This window comes from Cebidichthys violaceus, unplaced genomic scaffold (genome assembly GCF_023349555.1).
Source record: "Cebidichthys violaceus isolate CVI_PGR_0920_01 unplaced genomic scaffold, fCebVio1.0.p SCAF_20, whole genome shotgun sequence".
Lineage (NCBI taxonomy): Eukaryota > Metazoa > Chordata > Actinopteri > Perciformes > Stichaeidae > Cebidichthys > Cebidichthys violaceus.
The window spans coordinates 7,965,198-7,993,181 of record NW_027176373.1 but is presented as its reverse complement, the minus strand read 5'-3'; the positions used below and the strand labels follow the sequence as shown (position 1 = coordinate 7,993,181).

The 27,984-nt window shown below is 41.0% G+C and overlaps 1 protein-coding gene across 3 annotated transcripts; it reads left to right on the top strand.

Annotated features, from left to right (window-relative positions):
• Nucleotides 1-15: 15 nt before the first annotated feature.
• On the top strand, nt 16-26,185 carry pds5b (PDS5 cohesin associated factor B). Of its 3 annotated transcripts, none has more exons than XM_068716027.1 (35): nt 16-105; nt 4,883-5,010; nt 5,169-5,372; nt 5,606-5,692; nt 9,430-9,527; nt 10,315-10,441; nt 10,874-10,954; nt 11,560-11,700; nt 12,473-12,588; nt 12,749-12,843; nt 13,117-13,262; nt 14,083-14,234; nt 15,785-15,898; nt 16,114-16,195; nt 16,285-16,333; nt 16,567-16,706; nt 17,221-17,336; nt 17,483-17,588; nt 17,748-17,908; nt 18,081-18,204; nt 18,439-18,597; nt 19,162-19,230; nt 19,471-19,607; nt 19,904-20,027; nt 20,153-20,357; nt 20,915-21,029; nt 21,227-21,359; nt 21,470-21,589; nt 21,994-22,056; nt 22,174-22,319; nt 22,627-22,699; nt 23,852-24,273; nt 24,413-24,493; nt 25,171-25,270; nt 25,396-26,185. In XM_068716027.1, exons 2-35 carry the CDS (start codon nt 4,903-4,905, stop codon nt 25,426-25,428), a joined length of 4,227 nt encoding a protein of 1,408 aa, XP_068572128.1. In that variant the 5' UTR covers nt 16-105; nt 4,883-4,902; the 3' UTR covers nt 25,429-26,185. The 3 variants fall into 3 exon arrangements, with proteins under 3 accessions (XP_068572128.1, XP_068572126.1, XP_068572127.1); XM_068716025.1 differs by having other exon boundaries at nt 24,410-24,493; XM_068716026.1 differs by lacking the exon at nt 16-105 and adding an exon at nt 310-402 and having other exon boundaries at nt 24,410-24,493.
• Nucleotides 26,186-27,984: the final 1,799 nt, after the last annotated feature.

Below are 27,984 nucleotides of genomic sequence, written 5' to 3'. Positions count from 1 at the left end.
TGTACCCACGGGCACTGAATCCACACATATTGGCGCCATTTTGGAGCTAGGAGGGGGAAGAGAGCTGCAGAGGAGGACACGATTGATCACAATTCACCGTAACAGGTAATCCAAATGTACAAATAAGTAAAATGATTTTGATTGAAAGGTCGGAATATTTTCCAAGTGCTGTTGCGGACGATGCGGTATGAGCCCAGGGTGAATCCGCCGAGTAGCCATGTTTTCTACCGCTAAATAGGCTGAGCGCAGCCCGCCTTGCTCGCTTGTGTTCTCGGCTGCCGTGTCCGCTTCACAGCGCTGGTTGACCTGCTCCTGCGGCGCATAATGGTTAGCTAGTGAAACACTAGCCGCTGTGCTAGGCTCAATGTCCCAGCAGCGCGAGCAAACAAGGACTCGACTGAGGTCGGTATATTTATAACGATATAACGGGTGTTAGCCGGGCTGTTTTGTTCAGTGTAACGTTACTACATGTCCGCCCTCTTGTCACTGAGATTGCTACTGCTGCTAACGTTAGCATCGGATACGCTAGTCAGTGTTGTGCATAACTGCTAACGCTTGCTAAAGGCAGCTAACTAGATTAGCCAACATAACGGCAACAAGGCAGCTGGCTGTACCATAACAACAAGCACCTCTATTCATTGCGTGTTTCTTCTCTATCCGCTAACTAACGTTACCTCACGTTAACTTATACAAGTAACGGTAATCCGGTGGCTGTTCCTGTGCTAAATCATATTCGTTGTGACTCCATATTTTAAGCTAACTATGTGTACTAAGGCACATTGCTTTTCATTTATTGCAGACATCGTCTCGCAGTGTTAATACTATTAACACTAACTAACCACTATGTATTTAGTGGTTAGTCTGCTCCACAATTGATGAGGAATATACCAGATATCGGAGAAATATTTTACTCTCTGTCTTTTTGTCTTTCTGACTGCAACAAACCTGATCTCGTGCACATTATTTTTTTAATATTGGCAGTAGAAGCCACCAAGACAGGAATAATTATGAAATTGAACGCAGCGTGTTTCATAAACTGAGGTTACTAGACCTGTGATTGTTCAACTGATCACAGGTTGTAAGAAGTCTCTGAAATATTTAAGTTATTAGAAAGTGTTATTATTAAGTGTCATGTCCTATAACACTTTTAAATCAGTACTGTTCAAGATAGCAGTCCCATAAAGCCAATATGGAATGTCATTTATTGATTATAGCATTACCCAATACAATTATTGTGTTTTAGCTTGTACATGTGGTATTGCTCATTATAGCTTTAGAAGGACTATTTACAAAAGCCCACCGGCAAGTGTTTCATCAGAAATCAGGTTGTAGTATTTCTGGTTGGAGTTATTTATTGGGGGAGTTATTTATTTGTACCCCCTCAACTTGTATTTTTTCCAACTAAAATAAGTTATGTTTGGTCTGCAAAGCCACAATGGACGTGTCTAGTTTGTTTCTCTGAGATGGTTTGTTTGTGTTGAATGGATACAGAGGAGGATACATGTCTGCACTATATAGACATGTCATTCAACGCTGTGTTGTTTGTAGATGGCATGTCGTACGGCATATATGAAGGTTTACTTCAACCGTCTGTCGTTCTTAAAACCTTTGGACTCATTTCAAACCCTCCTTCTCTGCTTCGTTGTTGTTTCTGGCCGGTGTGGCCTTCGCTGGTTTCACATTTGGCAGAGACGTGCTCTTTTCCTGAAAATGCCTATCTCCATTTAATTTGGAGGAAAACTCTTTCATAGTGCTTCCCTGTTCACCCGGTTTCCATCGCGTTTTATTTGTGAGTGCCCAAATGTGGAGGTTGTTGAGTTCACCCCGATAACCAGCTGGTGTCCAGTCGTCCTGCTTCTGTTTGCTGACAGTCCCTCTCTTCCCTTTAATCACCCACAGGGTTAAAACAAAGGAGCTCTGTGTCAAGGTTCAGATTAGGTTAGCCGAGCCGATCGGAGTCTTCATATTTCTGCTGGCAGCTGTGTCGAAGGGGTGAAGCGGTGAGAGCGTGAAACAACAGACCCATAGGAAACCCTCAGTGGGGGAATAAATGTGTTTTACTTTGATAAACCAGTACTGAGTTGACAAGTAGCCCACGTACGAGCGCCTGCGTGTGATTATTTACTGCTGCCGTTAATTCAAAGTGAAATATTATCTGCTGGATGAAACCCAGACAGACCCCCTGCTCGAGAAATACTCTACTCTGATTGGCTGCCAGAGCTCTGTGTGTGTCTGTGTGGTAGACTAAGAGAGAGAGATGTACTCAAATTTGGCAGCAGCTGTTGGGTGGAAAAGAAGGTCAGAATCAAACAATTTGGCAGCCTGCCAGTGTCCTGTGTGTGCGGTTTTTTTCTTTTTTCGGCCGTGTGTGTGTGTGTGTGTGTGTGTGTGTGTGTGTGTGTGTGTGTGTGTGTGTGTGTGTGTGTTTTCTAAAAGCTCAAGTACCGCTGCAGAAAATTGTTTGGTTGTTATGTAAAATTCAGTTTTGTGGTCTGGACTCTAAATCAAAGCCAGACCTACTTACCCAGCTTCATAATAATCAAATCTCCATCACTGATGAAACTTGTGCACAACTTGTGAAAAGTCACAAACAAGACTTAGTAACAGAAGAAAGGTTATCTGTCAATTATTTTAACGCTTTTAGTGACAGTATTTATGCTTCTTTTGTAAAGGTAGTATACGCTTGTTTTGCTGAGTCGACTGGGAGAGGTGGTTGTTGTGAAATGAGATATTGCAGCTCACAAAGAAAACATTCCACATACCAGAAGCCTGGGTGTACCACAGTCCGTCCACTCTGGTACTTAACTAGTAAAGATTGGGAAAGGACTGTGGACCAGACTGTCCTATATCTGTCTTTTCATTCATCTTGTCTTTTTGTCCATCTGTCATGCAGGATATGTCAGACACCATGTCATGTATTTCGCTACTGCTTTTTTATTTCTATGAAATTTGACCAATTACTCTCTACAAGCATTAATTACACTGCAGTTATATCAAAGGCAGGATCAAAGCTTTTGGTCAAAAGAGACACACTTGTTATTGATTGAAATGGAACAAGGCTGCTGGTCATGGAGGAGGGCATGTTTGTTGTTACTTGTTTGAAATAGTAGTAAATGTCTTGCACATGCTCGTATAAACAAGGTGCAGATTTTTTTTATGAAATACTGAGTATACAGTGTTGCAATAGGATAACAGAAGCTTAAAATGAAGGAGGTGGGGCTGCAACTACCTATTTTCCTTATAGATTAATCTGCAAATAAATGTATTGATTAATTGTTTTGTTTATAAAATGTAAAAAATAGTGGAAAATACTTGATAACATTTTCCACAGCCCATGGTGACATCTATACATGTTTTGTGTGACACAAAACGTGTATAGATGTCACTATGGGCTGTGGAAAATGTGTACAGTATAATCTTCTCCATTGGCTAAAATGCATTGATTAATCAGCCGTCTGAACTCACCACTGATGTGGAGTCTGTGGTGGCTTATTATGATCTGGGCTATGCTGATGACACAAAGAAATATAACACAATAATGCTTTAGTTTATGAAATGCTAAACTGCTCATCAGTTTCCAAATCCAATCTGCTTGTTTTATCCGACCAACAGACCTCAATCCAACAGTATTCAGTTTACTGTCTTATGTACTTAGTTTAGTTTACTGATTAAAACCTTGTTGTTTAATCAAGACAATAATTGGCAGTGTAATTGATGATGATTGTTGTCAGTTGCAGCCTTGTGTTGAACGAGTCCATTGGTTCCATATGCAAAACAGTTAAATCATTTGACATGACACCATCAGCTGTGACTCAGTGTTCAGAGCTGGTCGTCCACTGACCACAGGGTGGACCGCTCGATGAGCTCCTCCCAGCCATATGTTTTGTTTTTGCACAATGTGTAAAATGTCTAAATTGTGAGTTATCACAACGTGTATAGTATTGTTATTTACAGTCGAAAGTAAGATGGATGATAACTGGCTACATGATCACTTTTGAGTGACAACAACTGAGTAAACTAACTAAACAGACCAAGAAATATGTGGAGGCTGGAGCAAAGTACTGTTTTTGTTAATTTCTGAGACAATTTTTTTGATTGTAGTCTTCTAATTGATTGAATGCAAAACATCACTTTGTCGTACTTAAAACTCCTGGTGAGTTCTCCACCTGTAGCCTTGCTGCTGTAATAAATGCTTTAGATATTTTACGAACCCCCATTATAAAGTATCATACGTTTTTTTTAATCATTGCATGCTTAGTTCACCATGCAGACTTTTGTAGATTCATGAACTATGAGTCAGGCTTTAATTTGTCTGACGTAAGTTGAGATGTAGAAAGTGAAATGAAGTCATAACCCTTTTTAATATCTTTAATGGACAAAAAGCAGTGGCGAGGTGAGGCGGATCAGTTCAGCAGCGTTACCAAAGAGCATTGCTGATCTGACCATGAGCGGTGTAGTATATTGAAAGTCAAAGAACATTCTGTATTACGTGAACTTCCTAACATGAATTGGGTGTAATCTTTGACAGACTTGTGTGGTGGTAATGAAACGTGGAGCACAATGATCGCAGTGAAACCTCAGCCTGCTCTCTGAATGCAGCACTTTCATCCCTGATTCAGCTTCTAGAAAGCCATTTCTGTGTACTGTGAATACCTGGCTGAATATTTCAGAAGTCTCTTCAGCAGCCTTCTTTCGAAGCTTTGAAGTATTCAAATGATATGCCTCGGGTTCCAAATAGTTAACAATGTGTGCCTTTTCTGTCTCTTTTTTAGGTTAAGGTTCAGCAATTCTTCAAGGTTTTTAGTCACTCTGTCTGTGTTCTTTGTTTCATTTTCTCTCTGGCGCTCTAATTTATTTCAAATAGTACTTTCTCTTTCCTCAGGCAGTGTAGAGCTAAAGAGAATGGCTCACTCTAAAGCTCGAGTCACAGATGGGAAGGTGACCTACCCTCCAGGGGTCAAGGAGATCTCTGACAAAATCTCCAAAGAGGAGATGGTCCGCAGGCTCAAGGTGAGTGTCTGCTGCTGCAGCGCCTGTCCGTTTACTGCATCTCAATATAATATAATGTCACATCACTGAAGGCGTGCTGGTATCATTTCTTTGACAGCAGACAGGATTTTTTAACATGTGATTAGTAGTAATAACCCCCCCCCCTCTCTCTCTTCCAGATGGTCGTGAAGACCTTCATGGACATGGACCAGGACTCTGAGGAAGAGAAGGAGCTCTACCTGAACCTGGCCCTCCACCTGGCCTCAGACTTCTTCCTCAAACACCCAGACAAGGACGTGCGTCTGCTGGTGGCTTGCTGTCTGGCAGACATATTCAGGATTTACGCCCCAGAGGCGCCCTACACCTCCCCGGATAAACTTAAGGTACGCTGGTGAAGATTTTCACCAAGATCACTGCGCTCCACCACGATTCCGCACTGGTTTAATTGACTAACTTGTTGCATCTTCTCTGGAGTATTCACTTAATATTGACTGAATTGCTTTGTATTTTTTTGGGGATGTTGGCTGAAAATAGCTAAAATGTATACACTTATGAGTAAATGTTATCCATGTGTGTGTGTGTGGTGCATTCATTTGTGTGTTTCTTTCTTGTGCAGGACATCTTCATGTTCATCACAAGACAGCTCAAAGGACTGGAGGATACTAAAAGCGCTCAGTTCAACAGATACTTCTATCTGCTTGAGGTACGTGACTGTATGTGTGTGGATCAGTAGTAGGGTTGGGGTCTGATCCTTTTTATTACATTTTAATCCAGTATTGAATCTCATTAGGTTTGGCTTTCAACATTTGTAGAGACTTGTTTTCAACAAATAACTCGAGGTAAAAATAATGAAAGAACTCTAATCACCTTTTGTTGGTTTAGACTGAGGAAACTTTTTAGGGTGGCGGCCTAATTAACACTCACAAATGTGAAAATGAGACAAGCTTTATATCTTCCTCCGAAGCGCCTTAGATCGGCAGCGTGGGAGCATTTTGATATCCACAAAATGACCAGAGAGTTGATGTGGAAGATGGAAATCCAATTAGCAAAGCATACATATGAAAAGTGAATGCACAGGGGTCCAACACTTTGAATATGTTCCAACATCTTTGAGATAATCATCCGCCCCTTTTATGCCCGAGTCAAGGTAAAAAAAAATGTACTAAACTGGACTAGTACAGTGTAACGGCTGGTAGTAGTACACAACGTGTTACTGTTTACTGTCATAATCTTGCAGGTAGGCTGTCGTTCTATCCCATTAAACCATGATAAATCATTTTCAGTGCCAACGTTGCACCATAAAAACTCACTGGATGAAGGTGATGATGCAATGTTTCCCACAAGGTTTAGTAAGACTGTGGTGGGTGGACCTCGGGTCCTCTAGGAGGTCTGGGTGCATGCTCCTCTGGGCGACAACTTTGTACATTTAAAGTTAAATTAATTTATGGTACTTAAGTACAAACTTGATGTTCTTGTACTTGAGTATTTACATTTTATGTCACTTGTGAAATATTTTACTTTTATCTTCACTACATTTATTTGACCATATTAGTTACTAACTAGGCTACTATAGATTGTTAATGCAAAACATAAATCAACTTAAAAATAACTATGATTTGTTAGTAGTATATAGCCTAATTATTATTATTATTATTATTATGTGTATATAAAGTAGTTAAAATGAGCTCCACCTTCACCATCTGCAACATTAAAGGGATGCACATCATGCATCAATAATCATAATCCAATGATCTCGGTCTACCGTCTTATACATTATTTGAAATGGGCTATTCAACATAATGAAGATTACTTTTGGTACTTTAGGAATATGTTGATGACTTTTGGATTTTGAATACGTAACTTTATGTTATGTAACGAGTGTATTTTTACACTGCGCTCTAGTAAACAATTTAATCATAAACACATTAGTTGTATATAAATGGCGATGACGCGGCAAAAAAGTCACACTAACAAAGCACAGTAAACAAGACAATGTTTGTGTTTCATTTACTTTATTAGAAGGATTCTGATTTCATAATCGTGAACTGATATTTTCTCTGACCATAATTGAAAAATCTAAATCTTATATCGTGTCATCCCTAGTGTGAAGTGTTGATTAAATGTATCTGGCACAGTGAAATAATAAGTGTAGCCCAATTACTTTGTACGCTGCATTTTCCACAAGCAAGTATAATCTTCAGCCAGTGATATTCGTACATGGTGAAAATGACAGTACTGGCTGTAATGAGAAGTCCACTACACTAAATGTGTTCTACATTGCTAATAGAAGTAACTTTGAGAGATAAAAGGTTCAATAAGAGATTACTTCCTGTTGGGAACTCACTATTGGAACCCAACCGTAATCAGTTATATGCAAAGAGACAGATTGCATCCCTAACTTCAGTTGTTTCAAGAGGCTCATAAAAGCAGAGCTTATTGTGAAAAGTCTGTCTTCTACTGCAAATATCATGTTCACAATGTAGCCGTGAAGAAGGTATTTGGGGAAAGAAACAAAACTGTGTTTCTGTCTGCCCCTCTCTGCTCACTGTGAGCTTCACTGTGCAGAGTTGGGCACTGCAAGGCTGTTTTTGCTCACCTGCCGAAAGCAGGTGTAAGACGTCTACAAGCTTTATTTTTGATTAGTTAGCCGTTGTTACAGCCAATCGTGGTCCAACATGCAACTTAAACAGTCGGCACTTGAAGCCTGAGAATGGACTTTTCAGTGAAGTAGGAGACTGACACAACTTGTGTCCATTAGTTAAACTTTTGAAATGAATTCATAGATTGGAAATGAGGTTGAAGGAGTAAAATATATATGGGTAATTGAAATTTATTGTGGAAAAAACACATCTTTGAGCATGAAGCTTAACCTGAAAAGTTATGGATCAGTTTCCATGAAAACTAATGCCAGACTTCTCCAAACCTCCGTTGTGAAACATACTGTCTTGTTTTAAATCAGCCTGGTTTAACTCTGAATCTTTGTTAGATATCCTTCTGGATGAAGCCACCTGCTTTTGTGTTAGTTGCAATTTGAACAGGTTACTTTGCCATGTTAACATTTCTTTACTCTTGCTTTTCACTATCAACATTTAAATGGGCTGACTCTTGAATATGCTTTGTTCTCTTTGTATTAGAAGTACTCCACTGTTTATCAGTCGGGAAAGAGAAGCTCTTTGCTCTTCTTTTGTACATTATTGCTGGTGTAGTGATATTTTATTTAATAGTTCATAAATGGCAACAGAGATTACTGAAAAGGTTAATGTGAACACCTTAACCTGTGCAGGACTACAGTTGGTGTTTGGCTTGTTGACCTAAAGGCTCATTCTGTGAATTTAAGCATTGTTGTTTTATCTTGTTTAGTATTTGATCTCTGGTCTTCCGAATACATTCACTAATTCATGTGTGTATTCAAGATCTTATGTAAATGTGTTGTATTAAATAAATGATGTGGAGGGCGAGACTTAAAGGAGGAAGCAGCAGTGGTGGCTGAATGACATACACTCTCCTCTGCTGTGCTACAGAAGCTCATAGGATACATGGTTATTCATATCTACAGCAGACTCTTCATCTGAGCACCTTAAAACAGATTGTAATAATAAATGTTGTATGCCTTCCAAAAATATCTAGTCTAAATCCCTCAGTATTTGTAGGATAAACAACAGGATAAAGAATATGTTACTCTGATGTTCTTGATTAATGCTTTGCTTCTCACTCATTAAAGCAGCACAATTCCTCTGTCACACACTCGCAGGCTTCTCTCACACGTTTTAGTTTTTTCAATCAAAATGTGTAATGATGATTCCATGAGTGCTGTTTTTATGCTTTGGTTGCGTAGACGTATCTCAAATTAATATTTGCCATAACTCTTTAATTAAAGGCATTCATTCTTAAGGATTCTGTTATTCTACAGTATTCTTGTTATTGTTATTTTAATATCTGAATCCCAAAATGGAAGTGATGAAGTTGTTTGAATTAAAGTGAAATGGAATCCTTAATTACTCTCAAAACATAACCAGCCAACATTATGCTCTGACCGACGGAGAATCACCACCTGAATCTGCTGCTCCCCTCCCCCTTTACACAGCCTAATACTGAGTTTCAGCTCATTGTGTAGCTCTCTGGCTGCGACTTCTCTGTTTTGATTCACTCACTGCCCTCAGTGTTGTTGCAGCGACTAGCCGGTGAACATAGTGGTGCATTTTAGCAGCTAAAGAGTTGGTGGAGACCAAAAACTGAGCTAAAAGATGGTGAATGTTCCACTTGAAGTCATCAGTTGGCCACAAACGCATCTCAAAATTATTACTAATGTTGTTTTGTAAGTGCTGTGTGTGTAAATACTCTCCTCCCTCACCACATTCTCCTTTCATCTTCCTAATTTGCTGCATTGTAAGTTGCACAGTCACTAACATCCTGCCTCCTCTCTCTTCTCTTTTTGTTCAGAACATAGCATGGGTGAAGTCCTACAATATCTGCTTTGAGCTTGAAGACAGCAATGAGATATTCACCCAGCTTTACAGAACACTCTTCCAGGTCATCAAGTAAGTCTTCTTATCAAAGGCCGCCTCAGCGTGGTTGTTATTTGTGTCCATGTTTGTTGTTTGTTCCCACATAACCTCCACCTTTTGTCCGCAGCAGTCCTTAATGGCAGAAGTGAGCCCTCTAACACCTCAATCTGTCTCCACTGCAACACCATTAAACTTCACAGTTGTTTGTCTTTGATTGCCCGCAGTCCTCCCCTCTCTTTCCTCTCTTTCCTCCTCACCCGGCTCTCTATTTCACTCCTCTGAACACAACCTTGTGGGCTGGATTCTGCAGTGCAGGATTTGGCTCTTTGCCATTGGAACAAAAATGATGGTTGTGTGTATGTCAAGGTTGTGCCAGCACAATGCTTTTTTATTATTATATATGGAGAATTTAAAGAGCTCTGCTTGAAATATTACAGTGAGCTTGAAGGTGTGGGGGAGTGCCTCCCTCATGTTTGTGTGTAAGTGACACTGTCAGTGAATGGAAGGTAATAAGACTAGTAACGTCTGGCAGCTCTGAGGACAGCAGTCGCTGAGATAGAAATCTAGGTAATAAGCGTTACCTCCCGCTGTAATGCAGATCATTATGAGCCAGTACACCCACCCATCAGTGCATCGCAGTCTGTCTACAAAATGCATGCTTTCAGCAAAGTACATCTTAAAACTCTCAAAACTACCCAGGAATATCTGACATTTTCATTTAGTCCAGTCAATTTTACGTTGCTGACTCGACAGAGAACCAGCAAGGAATCTTTTATTTTAAGTCCTGCATTGATGACATCCATGGTCTTTGTTTCTCTAGCAACGGCCATAACCAGAAGGTGCACATGCACATGGTGGACCTGATGAGCTCCATCATCTGTGAGGGAGACACCGTATCGCAGGAGCTGTTGGACACCGTGTTGGTCAACCTGGTCCCTGCACACAAGGTATGTGCACAAAATAACGCCCATGCACTCAACGTACACGATCACATAAAGAACACCTTACATCTCTCTCACACACACACACACACACACACACACACACACACACACACACACACACACACACACACACACACACACACACACACACACCATTAATGTTGGTGTAGAGAACGTTCAGTAAATGACTCTCTGAATTTTCCATACCCTGTAATTCAATGAGACCCCTGCAGGTGAAAAGAAGTAAAGCAGCTTTAGAGTTTGTGCACAAACATCTGTGGACGTCCAAAGGGGATTCTGCTGAGTGAAAAACAAGAAATGATGGATCACATCCTTGTTTTGAACATCATGTGTAGTTTTTGTCATCTGTCTGCACATGCTCTCTGACCTGCTATTTTATTCACCGATTGTGTTTCTGTGTTTCTGTGTGTCTAGAACTTGAATAAACAAGCGTATGACCTGGCCAAAGCTCTGCTGAAGAGGACTGCTCAGGCTATTGAACCTTACATCACCAATGTAAGATACAGTCTTAGACACACTCTTGGTTTTTTTTCTGTCTTTTATACACTTTTATATCCATGGCTGGACAGAGATTATGTTCCTGAATTAAACACTGGACACCATGCAGCTGTCTATATCCTGTAGTAGTCATAAACAAAACCAAAAAGATCATACAGCTCTACCAGAAACAGTGCATACTGTAGATTCAAAGTCTCACGTAGCCTAATGTGAAGACTCCAGCACTGCCAGTGTAGTTGAACCAAGGCCAACCATGCTAGAAATGTCTTGGCACTGCAAGAGGTTTATATCTGGGCAAACGACGACGCTAAGTGATACGTTGGTCATTAAAATCAGCTGTTGAACATAAAACATTTGATGCATTCAAAAATGTGTGCTGAGGCTCACATTGTGTACATGCAGCTGCAACTGTGCAATGAGCACAATGTCAATAACTCACCTTGTGTTCTTTGTTGCACATTATTGTCTCCTGGCAGCTAATGAAATCTGAGAGTCTGCCTCTACATCTGTTTCAAAGTCACAGCTTGATTTGCAGGATCTCTTTTATTTTGTACGTGTTATATCGGTAACAATTATTCCTCCCTCTCCGTCCTCTCCATCAGTTCTTCAACCAGGTGCTGATGCTGGGGAAGACCTCGGTCAGCGATCTGTCCGAACATGTCTTCGACCTCATCCTGGAGCTTTACAACATAGACAGCCACCTGCTGCTCTCTGTGCTGCCGCAGCTCGAGTTCAAACTCAAGGTAGTAAAAAAAAAAAAAAACCTCTTTCAGTTCAACATTGTTTTTCAGATTAAATGGAGCATTTTACATTTGTCATTTCATGCTGCTGGTATAATTGTTTTGTGCACTTTATTAACACATGGCATTGTTATGGTTATTGTTATTAGATTTTTTTGTGATATTAATAGTTATAGAGATAGAAGTAGCAGCAGTTAATATTCTGAGTATATTCACACACCAGACCCAAAAACCCAGAATTCTCCAACCTATTAGCCACAGAATTGCACATTTTCACTTTCTCTGCAGGTTTGTTGATTCATATTAGAAAGATGGATCAGTCCAGCAGTCAGCATAATGTTGCCTCTGCAGTGTCTCATAAAGGCCTCCTGCTGATGGATAACACTCATTAACTGTTCAGAGGGAGTGTAGATCACTGCCGTCTCCTCAAAATAATAGCTGCGATAAAATCTCTCCCCCACAGATTACACATTCTCCCTCTGTCTCCCTCTCATTCATTGTCTCACCATCACTATTTTCATCTTTATCTCTCCCTGCTTGTTTTTCCTTCCTACCACCCGTCTTCCTTTTGTCTTTACTTCTCATTGTTACCTCTACTTCACGTCTCATTCTAAAAACAAGATTGATACCAAAGAAAACTGCAGCCTTTGTGTTATGAAGGTGGTAATGTAGCCAATGTAATTGACATGGCTCGTCTGTCCATTCAACACAGCCAAATATCTGTGCATAATTTCTGTCTCTCTCTCTCTCTCTCTCCTTCGCTCTGTCTCTGCAGAGTAATGATAATGACGAGAGGCTGCAAGTGGTGAAGCTGCTGGCTAAGATGTTCGGAGCCAAGGACTCTGAGTTGGCTGCACAGAACAAACCACTGTGGCAGTGTTACCTCGGCCGGTGGGTTACAGTGCTGTGGCTGCCACCACGGATCCTAAAAGTCTTACATTTGGCTTTCTGAGTTACAGTGTGTGCATGCAGCTAATACCTGCTGGGTTATTAATGTTTTTGCCGTGTTGAGTTGCTGATATTACCGTTCTGATATTTCTTTTCCCAAAAGGTTTAATGACATCCATGTGCCCATCAGGCTGGAGTGTGTTAAGTTTGCCAGTCATTGTCTCATGAACCACCCAGACTTGGCCAAAGACCTCACAGGTAAATGAGCTGAGATGCTCTGACCTCTTAAGCAGATGTATTCTTTGAAACCTGCTAATTGTGATGAGCGTTGACTTATTGTGCCACTATATGGATGTTGATACCACAACACTCACTTTACAAGCTCTTAATGATGAGTTACAAGCTTATTGTTGCTCCTTAACAAACGTGTTATTTTTATGTGATGAGGTAATTGCCTGGTATTTTCTCTGTGTTAGAGGTGTCCGGTTCTCTCACATCCCACTCATTTGTTCCTGTTTTGTGCTTTCCCAGAATTCTTGCGGGTTAGATCACATGACCCAGAGGAGGCCATCCGCCATGATGTTATCGTGTCTATAGTAACTGCTGCCAAGAAGGACTTGTCTCTAGTGAATGATGCATTGCTCAATTTTGTAAAGGAGAGGACCTTGGACAAGAGAGTAAGTGGACAACTTTTTGTGTGTGTTTGGACTCGGTATGGTCACATATTGTTTGTCATTGTGATATATATATATATATATATATATATTCATTCAGGAAAGTACCGAAAAGGAAAATTGTTATTTAAAATAAAAATCAACAGTAATTTGGACAATTAGACCCAAAAAAAAAGGTTACAAATTCTAAATGTAATCCTTTTACTGTGTCAGTGTCATATAGTGGTTATTTGCATAAAAACAAACAATTCAAATGAACAGGGAATACATTATTGTATTTTATCTAAAGCTTTGATTTAACAATGTTTTTGGGGCATTAGTAGTTTTAACTATGTATTATAAGGTGCTTGGAGCTCGTGTTAGGAAGTTAAACAAGTCATAATTCTCTCTCTTAAGATCCATTTTATAGTTCTGTAAAAACATCTCTTTTTAAACCACTGTATTTATTCAAGTTTCTTGCCAAAAACAACATTTTACAAGATAACGTTTGAACACACCTTGATAATGTAGTAATTTACTTTCACCCAATTTTCATTTTCACTGTTTGGAGCTTGAACTCACCATAATGTAACTCAATGCAACCTCCATTGACTTTAGCTGTCGGCTCCATTTATAAGCAGGGCTTTGCTAGGATTGTCAAACAATGTAGCTTATCGACTGTGTTTCTGATTTTCTTATTGAGAACATTTCCTGTCATGATCGGTGTTGACATCGTATTTTGGGGGGGACTGCAGCCACTGTAGCTTGTCATATAGTTCTCATTTAACTCGTGGTCATGATTGGTAATTGTCTTCCTTTATCTTGCCCTATCCTCCTTCATCAGTGGCGTGTGCGTAAGGAGGCCATGATGGGCCTGGCATCGATCTACAGGAAGTACTCGCTGCAGGGAGAAGGAGGGAGGGAGGCTTCTAAACAGATTTCTTGGATAAAAGACAAGCTGCTCCATATCTACTACCAAAACAGCATTGATGACAGGTTTGTGTCAATGTGTTCCTGGCTGTTACATTAGAAAAGTCAAGAAATCCCTTTATGAATTTCAATAACGCATTTAAAACCTGGGGATAGCTGTTAAAAAGGTAGAGCATTTCAATCTGTTCCCTTAAAGATGCTGATTAAGATCAGTGAGCTCCTTGAATCACAGTGTTTGTGCCTTGAGCTATTGGCTAAGTAGCTTGTATTTCTTCACTTAATTTAGTTTGATTAACATGTCTTGTTCCCTTGATTACCAGATGAATGTAAATAATGACATCGCATTGAGATATTTCATAGCAGACTTTGGCAGTGAGCCAAACACCTTTAACGAGTCTCAAACTCAAACAGTAAAATCAGGCTCTTATATCAGCCCTTCAGAATCCAAAAAGCAGAGGCTTCTCTCTAGACTCGGAACTGTTTTGTCGCTGCAGTTTGACAACCATACATATGCCAGCTACCGCAGCCTCAGGGCTCCATAATGTGAAGCAGTCACAGCTGCTTTTTATATGCAATTTGAAATATGTCGGACGTGTTGTTTGAAAGAATTAGAGGAGCCAGACGGCACACTGCAGCATCACTCTCTACACTTTAACATCATAGCTGAAGTGCACGTAGTTGAGACATGTTGAGGCAAAAAAAAAAGAAGCTTGGATGACAACTTCATAAAACATCATTGTTTCAAATGTAGAAATGTGCTGAACAGTGTCTGAGGGTGCAGTTATTCTTTAAATCACTCTGCTGCAGTGGAGCTGCTCAGCTACCAACAGGAAAAGTCTGTACTGCAACAGGAAGTTCCTGCGTGTGCGTGTGTGTATGTATGTATGTATATATATGTGTATATATATATATATATGTGTGTGTATATATATATATATATATATATATATATATATATATATATATATATATATATATATATATATATATATATATATATATATATATATATATATATACATACATACATACATACATACATACATACATACATACATACATACACATATATATATATATATATATATATATATATATATATATATAAACTATGAAAGTTGAACAGGACAGCGTTGAAATATGTGTGCACGCTCTGCAAATTCTCTCTTAAACCTCTGAAATTGATTATCCAAAATTGAAGGACAATAAATGCCTAAACATGTGCCATTTTTATTATGAGGGGTGAGATTATACGGGAACCGCTGACAAATCTTATTCTACTTAATCAGATTGTCTCTGATATGTTTGGTTGGCTGGTGAGGAACTGTTATCTAATTCATGCACAATTATTTGATCAAATTCAAGAGGAAATTTTTTAATAGCTTTTTTTTTTTATTTTTTTTTATTTTTTATTTTTTTTAAAGGCATTCCCAAATTTTCAATGGCCCTTTGTCACGAGCCACCGTAATTTCAGACCCTGGTCTAGATAATCCTATGAAACAAATCCAACGGTAGCTTAATGACTGTCGGGACTCTCAGCTCAAACCTTTTGAATAGGAAAACATATCTGAGGACATTCTTCCTTTGAATCAAAGCGATTCCTTCCATGTGCCCAGGCTGCTGGTGGAGCGGGTCTTTGCTCAGTACATGGTCCCTCACAACCTGGACACCGCTGAGAGGATGAAGTGTCTTTACTACCTGTACGCCACCCTGGACACAAATGCTGTCAAGTAAGCATTTCTCACAAATATAATGACTTGCCCTTTTCATTAGCGTTTGCTTTGTAAAAAAATATGAAATTCAGTCTAGACGATAATTGAACTGTCTGGAACAAATGTTCAAAAGTAAACCCTTTTATTTTCCTTCTGTTACTGCTATGATTCCTTCTCCTCCTCCTCATATTTCCATCTCCGTCCTTTGACTCTTCTTCACCTGTGCCTCTCAGAGCTTTGAATGAGATGTGGAAGTGCCAGAATCTGCTGAGGCACAATGTCAAAGACCTGCTGGACTTGGTCAAAAAACCCAAGGTAACTAACTGAAGCACACTAGAAAAAATGCAGATTTTTTTATTTTCTCTTGTCTCATGTTTTCTAAACTTTATTTTTTTTATTTTTAGTCTGAAGCATCGAGCAAGGCTGTATTTGCCAAAGTCATGGTGATCACAAGTAAGGGATTTACACACATATTAAATGAGTTTCTTTCCGAAACCATGCATCTAGGTGTTTGAATTACCAACTTTAACGTACAGCCACAGGATCTTTCCACTTCGCATATCTGAAGTAGAAGAAAAGAATGAACAAAACCTTTTTAAAGACATTGCTGAAGCAGCCTGACCTACCCACCCTGGTTTCAAATGTATTCATTGTAGAAGTAAGCTTTTAATACTGTGTGACTATAGGGAACCTGCCAGACCCGGGCAAGGCTCAGGACTTTGTGAAGAAGCTGGCTCAGGTCCTGGATGATGACGAGCGGATCAGAGATCAGTTGGAAACCTTGGTCAGCCCCTCGTGCTCCTGCAAGCAAGCTGAAGTCTGTGTGGTGAGTGCTGACGTTTCTCTCATCAGCGTGGAGTCAAGGCTGTCATCCCTCCACTGGCTCTGTTTTAATTAATACCCTCAAAGATATAGTTTAATCATTTATAATATCAGTAATCTCTTATGTAAAATGTATATAGTCTATCTTTTGTGTTAACAAATAGTCAAAGACCATGTAGACTGATGAAGGTGGTACTACATGTTTTATAGCATCATAAAGAGGAGGTCTGCTGTCTGTTAATGTTAATGTGCCTCACAGCTTCATTCGGACAAGACGGCACATGTTATTTGATGGGTAGCTCTGCTGCCTGTTTTTTTGTGTTATAGAATACAACAGTGCACAAACATTGAATGACAGGACATGAAGTTTGTTTAACTTGCATGCTGCATGCAAAGATTTTACTGGATATTCATTTATTCATCCACACTATTGCCGATTGTCAGTGTTTCTGCATTACGGTGTCATTATTTTAATAAAAATGTTTTAAATACAATTATTTGTTTTATCCACTTTTCAGCGAGACATCACTAAAAAGCTTGGCAGCCCCAAACAGCCCAGCAACCCATTCCTGGAAATGGTCAAGTTCCTTCTGGAGAGAATTGCTCCTGTACACATCGACACAGAATCCATCAGGTTGTGTGTGTGTGTGTGTGTGTGTGTGTGTGTGTGTGTGTGTGTGTGTGTGTGTGTGTGTGTGTGTGTGTGTGTGTGTGTGTGTGTGTGTGTGTGTGTGACCTTTTTATAAATCTCTCTCTTTTATCTCTACCATCATCAATCAGTGCGTTGATCAAACAGGTCAACAAATCCATAGATGGAACAGCTGATGATGAGGAGGAGGGTGTCCCCACTGAAGAGGCCATCAGAGCAGGACTGGAACTGCTGAAGGTAAAAAAACAGAAACCCAAACAAAAGCTGGCAGCAGCAGTCGTTACAGTGACACAAAAGAAATTTGCTTAAAGTACATTTAACATGTTTTTTTGATGAAATCGATTGAAAAAATATTCATCAGAATATGTATTGCCCCCTTTTTGTTTTCCATCCCAGGTGCTTTCGTTCACACACCCGGTGTCGTTCCACTCAGCGGAGACGTTTGAGTCTCTGCTGGGTTGTCTGAAGATGGATGACGAGAAGGTCGCAGAGGCTGCTCTGCAGATCTTCAAGAACACGGGCAGCAAGATGGAAGAGAGTTTCCCTCACATCAAATCGTACGTTTCATTGGCTAAATGACGCTTTCATTCGTTCTCCAGCTTACAGCAGGATGTATGCAGCCACACGCTGGCAGTAATCAGACATAGAAATCACTGTGGTTCGCTCTTTCTGTCTTATGACGATGCTTTCTGTGGTTTGTAATGCTGGTCTCCTGCCTGCTCCCCCTAGCGTTTTGCTGCCTGTACTGCAGGCCAAAGCCAAGAGGGGCCCGCCTCGCCAGGCCAAGTATGCCATCCACTGCATCAACGCCATGTTCACCAACAGAGACACACACTTCGCCCAAATCTTCGAGGTTAGTCAGTCCAATCTGTTTGGTTTCTACAAAGTTGTGTGTATATTTCCTGGTTTGACACATTCTGCAAGGCATTTACATATGTTGTGTTCTTTCAGTTAAAGTGCACTTTTATCTTTTTATGCAGAGAAACAGATTAAATTGCTACTATGCGGTAGACACGCCTCCCAAAGCGGAACAGTTTGTCAAACATAATGTATAATGTGAGGTGTTTGTGTGTTTGTGTGTCTCCAGCCTCTGCACAAAGGCCTCGACCCCGCTAACCTCGAGCAGCTCATCACTCCTCTGACCACCCTGGGTCACCTGGCTCAGCTGGCCCCAGAGCAGTTTGCTGCACCGCTCAAATCCCTAGTTGCCAACTTCATTGTGAAGGATCTGCTCATGAATGACCGGGTACACACACACACACACACACACACACACACACACACACACACACACACACACACACACACACACACACACACACACACACACACACACACACACTACATATACCAGAGCGTCTGTAAAACTGTTCATCACGGTTCTAGGGTCAGTATCTTTGCGGTCTTTTCTTGTCTATCTCCGGCAGGCAGCTGTGGGAGGTCATTTGTATGTTCCTGTTAAAAGTGGTCTCAAATAAAAACCATAACAGCCAGAGCATTCATTTTTATTGCAGTGGAAATCTAGTATTCATGTTTCTCATTCAGAATTTATGTATTTATTTCTGTATTTACATATTTTAAAAAAGTATTTTGGTGTGTTTTTATTTCTTCAAATTTGATGAAAATCCCATTTTTGTAATTTTCTATGATACAATTTCAATATTGTATCAATTATTATGGTTTAATGACTTCCATAAACTTTTGGCTTATGTTGTACAGATTTTAGACATATGAGGCATTTGATCACAATAAGCTAAAATACCAACGTTGGCAGTTAAAAGTCTTAAAGTATTGTTTGTGTTGTCTGTAGGTCCCGGGCAAGAAGACAACCAAACTTTGGGTTCCCGATGAAGAAGTGTCCCCAGAGACTCTGGCCAAGGTTAGCTGTGAACCCTTGTGTGTCTTTTAGAAACTGTGCACCTGTTCAGTCTACTGCTGTGTTTTTGACTTTTCAGAGAAAGAATTGCAATGTTAATTTATCATATCAACCTGATCTTGCTGTATGTATTTATCTTTACAAGTAAATGAGGAGACTTTTCTCTCTGGTTATGGATATTGTAACTCAAGTAATGCACTTTTGTTGACCAAAAAAATGTTTTTTCCACCCTCCTCCATTCAGATCCAGGGCATAAAGCTGATGGTGCGGTGGTTACTAGGAGTGAAGAACAATCAAAGCAAATCCGGCAACTCCACGCTGAGGATGCTGACTGCTATTCTACACAGTGATGGAGACTTAACCGAGCAGGGCAGGATGGGGTAAACAACACGGCCTATACTTCTTCTTTAGAGAGTGTGTGTGTGTGTGTGTGTGTGTGTGTGTGTGTGTGTGTGTGTGTGTGTGTGTGTGTGTGTGTGTGTGTGTGTGTGTGTGTCACTCAGAGGAAGCTTTGTCTTGAGAAACGTAATCATGTAAATTTCAGTGAAGTGCTGGATTTTTAATGGCTATTGTGGACCCTCGGGGATGTTAGGCTTTAATCGCAAACACATTATCAGATAAATTAAGGAATCCTTGTTTACTCTCGTCTCCTCTGCTCCGTCCTCTCTTCCCCCAGTAAACCAGACATGTCGAGGCTGCGGCTGGCAGCGGCGTGTGCCCTGCTGAAGCTGGCACAGGAGCCCTGCTATCACGAAATCATCACGCTGGAGCAATACCAGCTGTGTGCTCTCGTCATCAACGTATGGATTGTCTCCTCTTTTCATGCAAAGCTTCTGCTCGATTTTAGGGCTCTGCATCTTGTTTTTTGTCACTTATTTTAATCACGGTCACTGTTTTCTGTGCGTCTCTCTCTTTTGCTCTCTAGGATGAGTGCTACCAGGTGCGACAGTGTTTTTCCCAGAAGCTCCACCGGGGCCTGTGCCGCCTCCGCCTGCCTCTGGAATACATGGCGGTGTTCGGTTTGTGTGCCAAGGACCCCGTTAAGGAGAGGAGGGCTCACGCTCGCCAGTGCCTGGTGAAAAATGTCAACATACGCAGAGAGTACCTCAAACAGCACGCTGCCATCAGCGGTAAAGAAACTGAACTAAATACTCCTGTCTGCTTCTCTAAACTGGCACAGTAGAGTCTAATTGCCATCAAAGTTACTATATGTAATACACTGACTATATATACACATCCTGATAATGTATATGGAGCAGCATCACCATGCAAAAACCTACATCAGGTCATATAGGGAAAAGTATAGAAGGGCTTGAAAAACTATCATTTTGATGCTAAAACATACATACTTTGACCAAAGTGTGAATGTTTTGAAAATACATGAGGAACACCACTGGGAAGCTACAGAATGATATGAAAACCTCTAGAAATAATGGGCCTGCCCCTTTAAAAGCAAGTCTGTAGCATGAAGCAAGTCCCACCCTATTTAATTTGTACAGTATTTATCTGAAACCAGAATATATGCAAGGTTGGGACGAATATCCATGATATGACTGTAAAGAGGAAATTAAAAAGAAATTGTAGTGCACATGGCAGTAATTATTATCACTGGGAAATGTTGGTGTGTGTGTGTGTGTGTGTGTGTGTGTGTGTGGGTGTGGGTGTGGGTGTGTGTGTGTGTCAACAGACAAGCTGTTCTCGCTGCTGCCGGAGTACGTGGTGCCCTACGCCATTCACCTTCTGGCACATGACCCAGACTATGTCAAAGTACAAGACATCGAGCAGCTCAAAGAAATTAAAGAGTAAGTATGTGAGAACGCTATTGGTCGCTGGTAACACTGATGACAAAAGAATACTTAAAAAATTGAAAAGTGCACATTTTATAAATTCCTCTTGGATGAATGTGGATTATTACAACCTGGTGTTTACGTTGTAGGGTCGTATATTCTAGAATTCAAAGTCTGGTATGCTGATGTCAAACTTGCCTTCCTTTTATTAGGGCTCTGTGGTTTGTCCTGGAGATTATCATGGCCAAGAATGAGAACAACAGCCATGCCTTCATAAGGAAAATGGTGGAAAATATAAAAAATACAAAGGATGCCCAGGCCCCCACCGATCCCAAAACCAACGAGGTAAATATTTACGTCATGTTCACTTCATAGCTCATACATGGACAGCACATATTTCTTCACTGCTCTTATTGCCTTCCTGCTCACCAGACTGTTGTGTCTTCCCTGTACAGAAACTCTACACGGTGTGTGACGTAGCCATGCACATTATCATGTCAAAGAGCACCACCTACAGCCTAGAGTCTCCAAAAGACCCTGTGCTGCCCTCATGCTTCTTCACCAAACCCGAAAAGGTTGGTGTCTGCACCCCAAAGCATCAACCCCCTCAAAGCAGAGCAGTTTCTTTTACATTCTTCTTCTTTTTTAAGTATATGTTATAGCAATAGCTGAGCTGCTAGTGAGATCTGTAAAACCTTTTCTTCTCTTTGACTTTTTAAATGACGGGTAAAAACACATGCAACTCTTTGAAAAGTGCACAAACAGACTTGTGTTTCCTGGTTGTGGTATCTGGTAGTAACCTGGTTTTCAGTGCCCCAGTTTTTGGTGTAAACTAATTATCAACGTATCTGGCACACATTTTGACTAATGAGATCGTTTGGCAGGAGCAAAACGTCTTCTCACAATCCTCAGCTTGTTTTTGGTGAATGTTCTATTTCCACAAACGAGCTCTCTGATGTAAGATTTCTCCCTGTTTCAGAATTTCAGCAACACAAAGAATTATCTCCCACCAGAGATGAAGTCTTTCTTCACACCTGGAAAGGTGAGCTTAATCAAACTTCTGAAACGGTTCCGTTGGCTTTTGCATCTAATTTCTGTTTTTTGTTGAGTGGAACACACTCCTCTAACGCTGTCTCATTTCTCGCCCCTCCGTCTTTAGCCCAAGTCGGCTAACGTTTTGGGTGCAGTGAACAAGCCGCTGGCGTCGGCGGGGAAACAGATCCAGAGTAAAGCTTCACGTATGGAGACCGCCAGCAACGACGACCCCTCATCCAACCCAGGCTCCCCACAACGCAGCAAGACCAGGTACAAGACATGTAACGCTCATACACACTCCTTTAACGACTCGCTACGCCAGAACGGGGACCAGAAAACCTAAGTTCAGACCCTGATGTCACCAAGTCTTGGTGGTTGAGCGAGACACTGAATCCAGTCCAGTTACAAATGTTCATAGAAAGACCTCTGGATCTAATCATTCACCAAATGGAAAATAAAGAAAACAACATGCTCATGATATATGTTCATAGATCACACAAATAGATGGCTTTTTGTATCCTTTAGCTGCATTTTTGTTGTTATGTGAAATGGTAACAATTCATAATTTCTGTTTCAGGCTCGACAGCACAGAAATGGATCACAGTGAAAACGAGGACATCAGCCTAAAGAGAGCAGACAGCTCTGACAAGGTATTCAAACCTCTTTATGTACTGCTATAATGTCCTCTGTGATGTGAGAGTCGTTGTTATAATATGGCAAAAAGAGCGTGTGTGTGTGTGTGTGTGTGTGTGTGTGTGTGTGTGTGTGTGTGTGTGTGTGTGTGTGTGTGTGTGTGTGTGTGTGTGTGTGTGTGTGTGTGTGTAATGTCTGAAAGCTCCAGTAATCCTCCTGAAACTATCATATTATGGAGTTATTTGAACCAACTATTTGGATATTTTATGTAGACAGTCTCCCAGCCATAATCACTATACAAATAAAATGTATTATTATTCTAATCCTCTCAATAATGTTCCTCCCCTCAGTTGGAATTGCTGGTATTGTAGTTTTTTATCATATTTGCCCAACCCTATTTCTAGAAACTGAAGCTTTATTTGCTTCTTCTGACTAGTTTTTGATAAGAACACCAATAGGATAAACAGAAGAAAATAAAATGGTGTTTTGTATACAATATGATCTTAAGTATTAAAAGCAATGAAACAGACATTTCTTTCATCCTGTTTTATAGTATGACTGCACTAATAAACAAAAAACCTGATCAGAAATGACACAGTAGCTGAGGACAAGTAGAGAGGGTTGTTGCTGTGATCCAGTTGAATGTTTCCAGTCATAAACCCTCGTGACTCTGTGTTTTGATTCTACTGTGCAAACAGCCGCTGGATTTAAGTCAAGATAGGATTAGCAAGTACGCTTTGTGTCAACTATCATTCATAACAGCCTCCAGACCTGCTGCCTACATCATTTCGGCTCTGAAGCAGTGCAGTTTAGCAATTCCCTCTTCTCCAAATGTAAAACAATATAGTTTATTCTAGCAAAAAGCATCAATGTTGTATACCTTTCAAATGTTTCACAGGATTTTACTAGTATTTACAAGGAAGTTCCAACTTGTTTCTCACATTAATTAAAGTAGATAGTGGGTTTTAAGCAGTTTATCTACACAGCAAGTAAAACTATTGTGGAAACCAGAGAGTTAACAAGTTTTCCGGGGTGGAAAGACATTGCCATTCAGAAAACATTTAAACTAATAGAAGAGCTCTGGCTCGTTCATGAAAAATCATGGTTCACATAGAGTACAGCAGGAAGCCTGTCAGCCCTTTTCAACTATTAGCTTTGTTTTTTTACAGGATATTGAAAAGCCCCGCGGCCGCAAACGAGGCGTGGCCTCCAGTGAAGACCAGGATGGCAAACCAAAGCGTGGACGCAAGAAGGCGGCGGCCAATACAGCCGCAGTGGTCGAGTCCGAGGACCAGTGGGACGAGGACAATCGGCCAGAGGACGAACAGAACAGCCCGCCGAAGAAAGGACGCAGGGGCCGACCTCCGAAGTCCACTACTCCTAGTCAGGATACTCCCGCCAAGGGGAAGAGGGGCCGAAAGAAGGCAGCTCCTCCGCCGGAGGAGGAAGAGGAGGAGGACGAGGAAGAGGAGAAGGCAGAGGAGGAAGCAGCAGCAGAGGATGAGGAGGAAGAGGACGACAAGAGCAGTGAAAATGTGGAGTTGAAGACTAAGGGAGGACGGCAGGCCAGGGTGCCGCGGCGATCACAAGGGTAAGGACCCGTATGCAGGAAATGCAAACGGAGAAGTTGGATCAGCTTCACTAATAACATCTGCTGTTGGCACGGAGAGTTCCGTCAGCGAGATTAATTTCTGTCTCAACCTCTGGTGTCGTTTGTCTTCGTACAGCAGCACAGAGTCAGCAGAGTCTACACCGCAGAAGAGGAGAGGACGTCCACCCAAGTCAGCTCAGCCGCCGGCCAAGAAACCAGCGTAAGATGCACACTAGCTTTGACATCTTTGTTGTTTGTGTGCCATGAATTTAAATGTTTGTTCACCTGCTACTGACTGGTAAAGTAATTGCAGTGGACCAGCCTAAAATAATTTTTTCTTGAGAAAGAAAGCTTAGCACAAGGTCAAAAAACGACTGTTTAGGTAAAAATCATATACAACATATTCTCAGGGTGGCTCGTATGAAATTCCATGAAAAGCACATAATAACAATAATAATAATAATGTGAAAAATCCGGTTCCTCTGTCTCCTTTTAGTGCTTCTAAATGAAATTTGCAAGATTCAAAGAAAAACAACCAATCAGAATCGAGGCGTGTCTGATTGAGGCGAGAAATACGCAATAAAGTAACAGAATCTTGATTGTTGGTTAGTTTGATTAGTTGTTTTTTGTCGGGGTGGGAGCTTGCAAATTAATTTAGAAGCACAGAGGAAACAGATTTTTTTAAAGATTATCTTTCTCATGAACTACTGTCGGGATATCGTGACAGTTTGAGCAAATATGACAAAAAGGTTTGGCTCTTTTTTTGACATACTAGAACATTCTGAGACTTTCTGTGTTGAGCAGGGCTGCAGCTTTGTGATTCTACATTTACTAATGTCTCCCTGTTACATGGTGAGACATTCTGACTCGGAGCATTTCCCCTCTGTGGTATTCCAGGCGTGGTGGGCGATCGAAGGCAGCTGCTGCTGCTGCTAAAGAAGACTCTGAGGAAGAAGATGAAGAGGAGGAGGAGCAGGAGGACGAGCCAACACCGAAGGTACTGAAAGTGTTGACATAAATCATATATGAGAATTCTGAGTTTTAGACTAAGTGTGGGGCAATTTATAAGCTTCCTGTCCATTGTTTTCACCCTATTGTCCACCCCCTTCCCTCTTTCTGTAGGGTCGCAAGAAGCCAGCGGGGCGAAGAAGATGAGCTAAACAGTGAGGAAGGACAAACAGAAACGGGGCGTCTACTCTAATGTTGAGGAGGAACGACGTAGAAAAGAAAATATGGACATTGAACTTTTTAAACTTTTCCTACGCTGACGCTCCTACTGTTACACAAGTTCACACACTTGCATTATGCCACATGCACACTACATCAGTACATCCTTATCATCAGCTGTGGGTTGTTGCATTGTGTTGCATTGTGATGATGTTCGCCACATTAAGTAGAAATGATTTTAACAGGAAAAAAAAAGATCACTTGTAAATAGTCTCTTATGTCTGTTTCATGTTCTGTTGTTGTTTGATGCTGACTGGGGGGGGTGTTGTAAAGCCTTTTACCCGCCAATATTATTATTATTAAAATGCTCCCATAAAGCAGTATTGCTTATCAATCATTCCCTCTGTGTCACACTTTTAAAAACTGAAAGAGATTAACCATCATCTTTTTTTGTGACGTGTCATTTTACTTTAAAAGAAAACATGCGTTTTTTTGTTTACAGCTCTGTATATTAAAAACTTTTTTACCATGTATTGAAAAATTAAAAAAAAAATGTCCGAAACCTTTCCAAATGTAGGGTTGCCTCTGGAAAAGATTGTAGCGTGCGTCTCAATTTTAGGTTTGTACTTACTGGTAGATGGAAGTCATGAGCAGCTGTGGTTGTAGTATTTGTCACTGCTGATTAACTTCACATCCACCCAGTCAGATCCTCCGATGTATCAATATAATTCTCTATAAAACCTTACATGCTCGATTTCTCTTTATTTCTTTTTGAAGTCTTGGATGAAGCAGTTTGCCAGCAGTGAGGCCTTGAGGTGTGACGCTAATAAGGAAGAACGTGTCAAATAGCATCACGGAACCAGCTTAAAAGTTCATCTAGAATTCAGTGTTTCAGAAACTTTCAAAGTATCTGCAATTAGGGTTGCAAAATTCCAGGAATATTCAAAGTTGGAAACTTTCCACGGGAATAAATTGGAAATTTTGGGTTAATTTAACTGTATTTACCTTGTCATAAGCAGACATGCATGCAAACATTTCTAATACAAATTTTAGAAATTACACTTTTTGACTTCATCCATTTGTGAGTAGAACTTTATTCTTTCATTGAACAACAAAAACATGTACGTTGAATAAAATAGTGTATTCCCTATGATCACCCCCCCCCCCCCAAAAAAAAAGTCCATTTCTAAATGTAAAATGAATTAAGCTTCCCAAGTCTCTGGTTTTAGCGTTTTTCCCTGAATCCTTTCAGGTCTAAATGCTTTCTTCCTGGACCTCATCAATGTCCTCCTCACTGTCCACTTCCTCGACATCTGACTCGTCGTCATCTTCGGTGTCACTGTCCAATCTTGTTGAGGAAGGCTCTGTGTCAGGCTCAAAGAGCCTTAGGTTTGCCCGGATTGCCACCAGTTTTTCGACCCTTGCATTGGTGAGCCTGTTGCGAACCTTTGTGTGCGTGTTCCCAAACAGTGACCAGTGGCAGCTGATGTTGGTGGGATTTGGAGGATGATGGAGGCTACAGATGCAAGGGCCTCAGATCCACAAAGTCCCTTCCACCAGGTGGATGCAGATATGTGCTGGCACGACTGCCATATCCCATCTCCTTCCCAAAGGCCTTGCTTGGTACGGTACTTTGCCAGACTGCTGAGAACTTTGCCTTCATCAAGACCCAGGTGGTGAGACATGGTAGTTATAACTGTGTAAGCTCTGTTGATCTCTTCACCAGAGAGTATGCTTTTCTCATAATTCTTTGGGTCCAGCATGTGTGCTGCTGCGTGTACTGGCTTCATGCAGAACTCTTGGCGCTTCTCCATTGATTTGACCACTGCGGTTTCCTCTGCTTGGAGCAGCAGGGAAGTGGGCAAGGCAGTTTGGATCTCAGCAAACAGACATTGGACATCTGACAAGATGGCATCATCACCTTCTATCTGGGCAATAGCTGCTACTATTGGTTTGAGAATGTTGAGGCTGCTAGTCACTCCCAAAATACATCATCCAGCAAGATTCTATTGATGGCACTTTCCATGGCTGCAGACTGGGATATGGCCATCTCTTGCAGAGACTCCTTCCACTTTAGTAGACTGTCGTACATGATGACAACCCCACCCCATCGAGTGATGCTGGGGAGCTTCAGTGTGGTGCTCTTGTTTTTTTTCAGTTTGCTTTGAGAAGTAGATTGCTGAAGCTACCTGTTTGCCCTTCACATATATCACTACTTGTTTCGTTCTCTTGTACAGCGTGTCCATTGTCTTCAGTGCCATGATGTCCTTGAGGAGAAGATTGAGAGCATGGGCAGCGTAGCCAATGGGTGTTATGTGAGGATAGGTCTCCTCCACTTTTGCCCAAGCAGCCTTCATGTTTGCAGCATTGTCCGTTACAAGTGCAAAAACTTTCTTCGGTCCCAGGTCATTGATGACTGCTTTCAGCTCATCAGCAATGTAGGGGCCTGTGTGTCTGTTGTCCTTTGTGTCTGTGCTCTTGTAGAATACTGGTCGAGGGGTGGCGATGATGAAGTTGATAATTCCTTGTCCTTCCAAAATTCCC